This window comes from Galeopterus variegatus, unplaced genomic scaffold (assembly GCF_000696425.1).
Source record: "Galeopterus variegatus unplaced genomic scaffold, G_variegatus-3.0.2 Scaffold1691, whole genome shotgun sequence".
Lineage (NCBI taxonomy): Eukaryota > Metazoa > Chordata > Mammalia > Dermoptera > Cynocephalidae > Galeopterus > Galeopterus variegatus.
In genome coordinates this window covers 296,285-301,264 of record NW_007727802.1, presented here as the reverse complement: position 1 = coordinate 301,264, position 4,980 = coordinate 296,285, and the positions used below count along the sequence as shown (strand labels likewise).

Here is a 4,980-nt window from a genome sequence, read left to right as displayed (position 1 = left end):
ATTTTCTCAATTTTGAAGCTATTCTGGGAAGAGTTGATATATAGGATATGAAATTGAACAGTTATCCAGCTCCTTCCAAGTTAAATGTTCACAGTTTCCAGAACATCAAATGGATCCATTATAAATGATATTGATTTTAAAGTGTTCATATCCTCGTCTATAGTTGTGGGAATCAAGATTTTCTTATACTACTATGATTATAAGAGACTGCCCAAGAAATTATTTATTTGTACTTATCTCTTTTGTTTTATTATAGATTTTACTCCTATGGAGTAAAACATGACTTCAAAAATTCTGGTGATGGGAAACTGGGAAACTTACACATACTTTCTGTTTGTAACACTGCCTTAGAAACAAAATTCAAATATCATTTTTTCCCCTTTTTTTATTATTTTGACAGCAGAATCTTATCCACATAAGGTATAATTATATCAGCAACCATAACTAACAAGTTTATTACTCTATATTTTTTATTTTTAGGCTTCAAATAAAGACATCTCTTCATATAGATAAGTTCATATTTTATACCCTTGTCTTTAGTTCTCTAAAAAAGACAATGTAGTTATCTGTTCACCTTATAGATGGTTTTTTCCACTTTAATTCATTGTGCTTTTAACAGACATCTCTTGGCCTTTTACCAGATTGATTTACCTTTGAGTTCCTCTCCTTTAAAAGCTCTGCTTTTTTTTTGGCGGCTGGCTGATATGGGGATCTGAACCCTTGACCTTAGTGTTGTTACAAGGCTGCACTCTAACCAACTGAACTAACTGGCCAGCCCAAAAGCTCTGCTTCTTAGGAAAGTGGAAATCATTCTTTCAAAAGTCAGTGCCAGATTTAAAAGTCAGGAAACCTGTCCCCTCTTAACACAATAACCAGGTATGGATCTTAATCTTTCACATAGTGGGTTATGGAGGTGTGGGTAATCCAAACAAAATCCAAAGAAATAGATTTTGTTTTCAGATGGATTTTTGTATTTAATTTTGAATGTAAGTGTGCTTGATATAGGAGCTTACCGTAGAATAAAAGTTGTATTTTTTTCTACATTGTATAAACCTGATTGAGGGGCACTCAAGTACTAATTTGGTACCACTCTTATCCCTTCTACTTGAACCATAATTTTCTTAAATAATGCACTCTTCCAACTGAGGCAGAACTGCTTCTGTTCAGATCTTCTCTGGAGCTGGGGTTGACATTATTTCATTTCAAAGGGTCTTCTCTAATGAATTATAAGCTACACACAAAAAAGTAAAGAAATAAAGGTAGCACTTAGATACTGGTCGTTTATGCAAAACTGAGTATACAAACTTGAAAATAAGATTTTCATGTTTTTCTAAGCTAGTTAATAATTGACTCTATCCATTTTCAACTTGCTTTTTATTGTGTCAGGTTATATATTTAGCTTCAGAATTGAGCGAATGTTTGCATGATCCTTGGTATTAAGGCTTTTTATTCACTACTTATGTCTGTTTTTCAGTCCCAGTTGTGACATGATGGAACTAAGGCGCCGTTATCAGAATTTATATATACCTAGTGACTTTTTTGATGCTCAGTTTACATGGGTGGATGCTTTCCCTTTGTCAAGACCATTTCAGCTGGGAAATTACTGCAATTTCTATGTAATGCACAGAGAAGTAGACTCCTTAGAAAAAAATGTGGCCATTCTTGATCCGCCAGATGCTGACCACTTATACAGTGCAAAGGTTTGTATTCCATTGTAATATGCAGCTTAAATTTCTTGGCAGTTATTTATAATAAGAGGGTATGTGGCACTAATCTTCAGAAAGTTGTTATTAGAAAACCTGAATTACCTATGTTTTCTTCTTGTCTGCCTGATTCTGTTTTGGTTATTTCAGTAATTTAATTTAACTTCTCTTTGTTTCACCTCTTAAGCTGTGAAACTATGGTTATTGTTTTAACAGTTTAAACTGTGTAAAAATATGAATGTGAAGTTAATGTTATTTAGCTTTTTGGAATGTAGCCCCAGATAAAATTTGATGTTAGGTGAATGCACTAAATCTTATTCTTCAAGGTCACATTCAGTATATTGCTTAAGGTCAGTAATTTTCTTTTGTTTTAAAACACTGATCAAAAAAAATCTCTGAAAAGTTAAAACTATATAATTATAATATATTTAATACTATTTCTACTATTTCCATTTTTATAAAAAAATTTCAGATACCTAATAATGTAAGGATAATTAGTAGTGCTTCTCATTTTTTTTACATTACTTTAGACTTTTGACAGGATTGAATTATTTGACTATAATAGGTAATGCTGATGGCTAGCCCTAGTATGGAAGATTTGTATCATAAGTCATGTGCTCTTGCTGAAGACCCACAAGAACTTCGAGATGGTTTTCAACATCCTGCTAGACTTGTTAAGGTAAAATTAAACATTTATTTTAACTTTAGGTGTATATTTAGTTTGTTTAATTATAATTGTATATACATAAAAACATGGTTTAAAATTTTGTTGGTTAGTTTAATAGCTGATTTTTGTCACGGCACTTAGAATTTAATAATGTAGATGTTTTTCTCATTGCAGATTATGGCTATATCTTATTTGTATATCACTAGTTCAGTGTTTGTAGCATAGTACAATCTTGGTGATAATGGGATTTAGAGTGTCTTTGAATGCCATTAAAATGTGAATTATAGCTTGTTTCTTTAAAAGAACGCTATCTGAAGAAATATTTTAGAAGGGTGAGTTATGATGTGTAAATCCTATTCCATTGCTGAAATGCAGTGTGGAACACAATGAACTGAACTCTTCCTTGACTGACAGATACCAGAGGTAGTAAAAATGATATTGGAAAGGTTTGTACCTTTCCTTTTCAAGTATTTTATTTGCAATTTGATAGGTTGCATAATATACGTAAATGATTCTTTGTTTTGAATTAGTTTTTAGTGGGCATGAAAGGCAAGGATGAAGCCATGGCCATTGGAGGCCACTGGTCTCCTTCGTTGGATGGACCAGACCCAGAAAAAGACCCCTCTGTGTTGATTAAGACTGCTATTCGTTGTTGTAAGGCTCTGACAGGCATTGATCTAAGTGTATGCACACAATGGTAAGTACCAGTTCATTTCTTGATTACAAACATTTTTCTAGTAGATTATGTAGATATTCTTGTCAATCAGCCTTTTTCCCCTCTTATTTTAGCAACCTTGGTTATGCAGGTAATCTCAAAGGAAAATCCCCATTTGTAGTAAAAGTTTATTTGGTGCCAAAAATGTTTTTGGAGAAAAAGGATTAAGAACTAATCAAAATAAACTGAAAATCTAAATGCTTTGTTATGCTTTACTTTGGAAGTTGGATGTATGTTGAAAATACTTTTCATTTCATGCATAGCTGGAGAAGATCGTCAAGAGAGAACTTCATTTCATTGTAATTCCTTTGTTATAAAATGATGTAGTTGCTGATTATTTTTGTTCAGCCATATTTTCTCTTGAGGCTTATTTGTCCTGTGTATTTTAGTATATTTCTTGTGACTTAATTGAGAATATTCTTTTTTAGCACATGAAATCTGAACAGCTATCCAGCTTCTTCAGGTATTCTCTAAAATATGGGTAGCTCTGTAATCAAACTTGAAAATGCCTTGGGGGAACATATTCTTCTTTTAACCAATTAAATATTGTACAAATGTACCAAAAGAGGAACTATGGCTTCTATATTTTTTTTTTTTCTTTAGACCAACCTCAAGTTCTTGCAGCAAAATTTCTTTACTTGATGTGCTACAAGTGAACTAGGGTCTTTAAAATGTATTTTAGAATTTTTTTTCCAACATGCTTCTTCCCTTGCAACAGGTACCGTTTTGCAGAGATTCGCTACCATCGCCCTGAGGAGACCCACAAGGGGCGTACAGTTCCAGCTCATGTGGAGACAGTGGTTTTATTTTTCCCGGATGTTTGGCATTGCCTTCCCACCCGCTCAGAGTGGGAAACCCTCTCCCGAGGATACAAGCAGCAGCTGGTCGAGAAGCTTCAGGGTGAACGCAAGGAGGCTGATGGAGAACAGGCACTGAACGCTAATCCCTTTTTCTATTTCCGCTTCTCACAGGCACAGGAACACAGGCACAAATGCACACCACACACTACATAACAAACACACATGGAGGAACATAACTGGTAACAGCGACTGGTAATCCAGCTTTCAGCAGTATAGTTGTATGTTCTTTTCTCTTAAACATTCTGTCTATCATGCTAACTTTAAGAGTGCAGAGACCTCAAAGGAAAATAAGTTGTGCTTAAATTGCACAGAATTTTGTTTTTATCATAGGTCTAGTTGCTGGAATCTGGGACCAGTTGTTGAGCAAGATTCAGTATTAAGTCATTTTAAACATTTTGCCATTTTCTAAAATTTAAAAAATTTTTTCTTTCATGGTCATCAGTTCTAGTCATGGATATTTGAAAATTGGACAACCACAAGTCTGAGAGATTTGAAATTTCAGGCTATGTGGCAACGTCTTTGGTACATTTCAAAGGTCTGACTAAATCAGTCTTTGGGTGGCTTGAAAATTGGGGCAAGATCACACACTGTGTGGTTAGTGGAGACCGGCAGTGTTTGTGTATCCCTGATATCCTTTGTGTTATAATTTATCACCCTTTTGTGTTTCACAGATCTGGCTTTGATTGGCTGATGAGTGTCTTTGTGATCAGTTAAAAGTGTTAGAATGTATGTACGTGAACTTGCCTAAATAATAACTTTAGGAGAAGACAATCTGAAACATTTGTGACCTTGCACAGATCAGCAACAGACTTTTAAAAATAAATTACTTTTATTTTAAGGTTTCAGAATAGTAATTATGTTCTTAACTTTGCACATCAGGATGAAGAAGAGAAGGATGATGGTGAAGCTAAAGAAATTTCCACTCCTACCCATTGGTCTAAACTTGATCCAAAGACAATGAAGGTAATTATTTTTTTCTTTTTTTTGGCAGCTGGCTGGTACTGGGATTCAAACCCTTGACCTTGGTGCTCTAAA

At 34.2% G+C, this 4,980-nt stretch overlaps 1 protein-coding gene across 1 annotated transcript in view; it reads left to right on the top strand.

The window, feature by feature from the left end:
* Positions 1 to 4,980, top strand: part of CCAR1 (cell division cycle and apoptosis regulator 1) — a 65,915-nt gene that overhangs the window by 32,422 nt on the left and 28,513 nt on the right. Inside the window, exons 9-14 of the mRNA XM_008578477.1 lie at positions 257 to 272; positions 1,475 to 1,700; positions 2,269 to 2,382; positions 2,901 to 3,067; positions 3,804 to 4,014; positions 4,825 to 4,908. Of these exons, the coding sequence (XP_008576699.1) occupies positions 257 to 272; positions 1,475 to 1,700; positions 2,269 to 2,382; positions 2,901 to 3,067; positions 3,804 to 4,014; positions 4,825 to 4,908 (818 nt within the window). The remainder of the gene's footprint in view (positions 1 to 256; positions 273 to 1,474; positions 1,701 to 2,268; positions 2,383 to 2,900; positions 3,068 to 3,803; positions 4,015 to 4,824; positions 4,909 to 4,980) is intronic.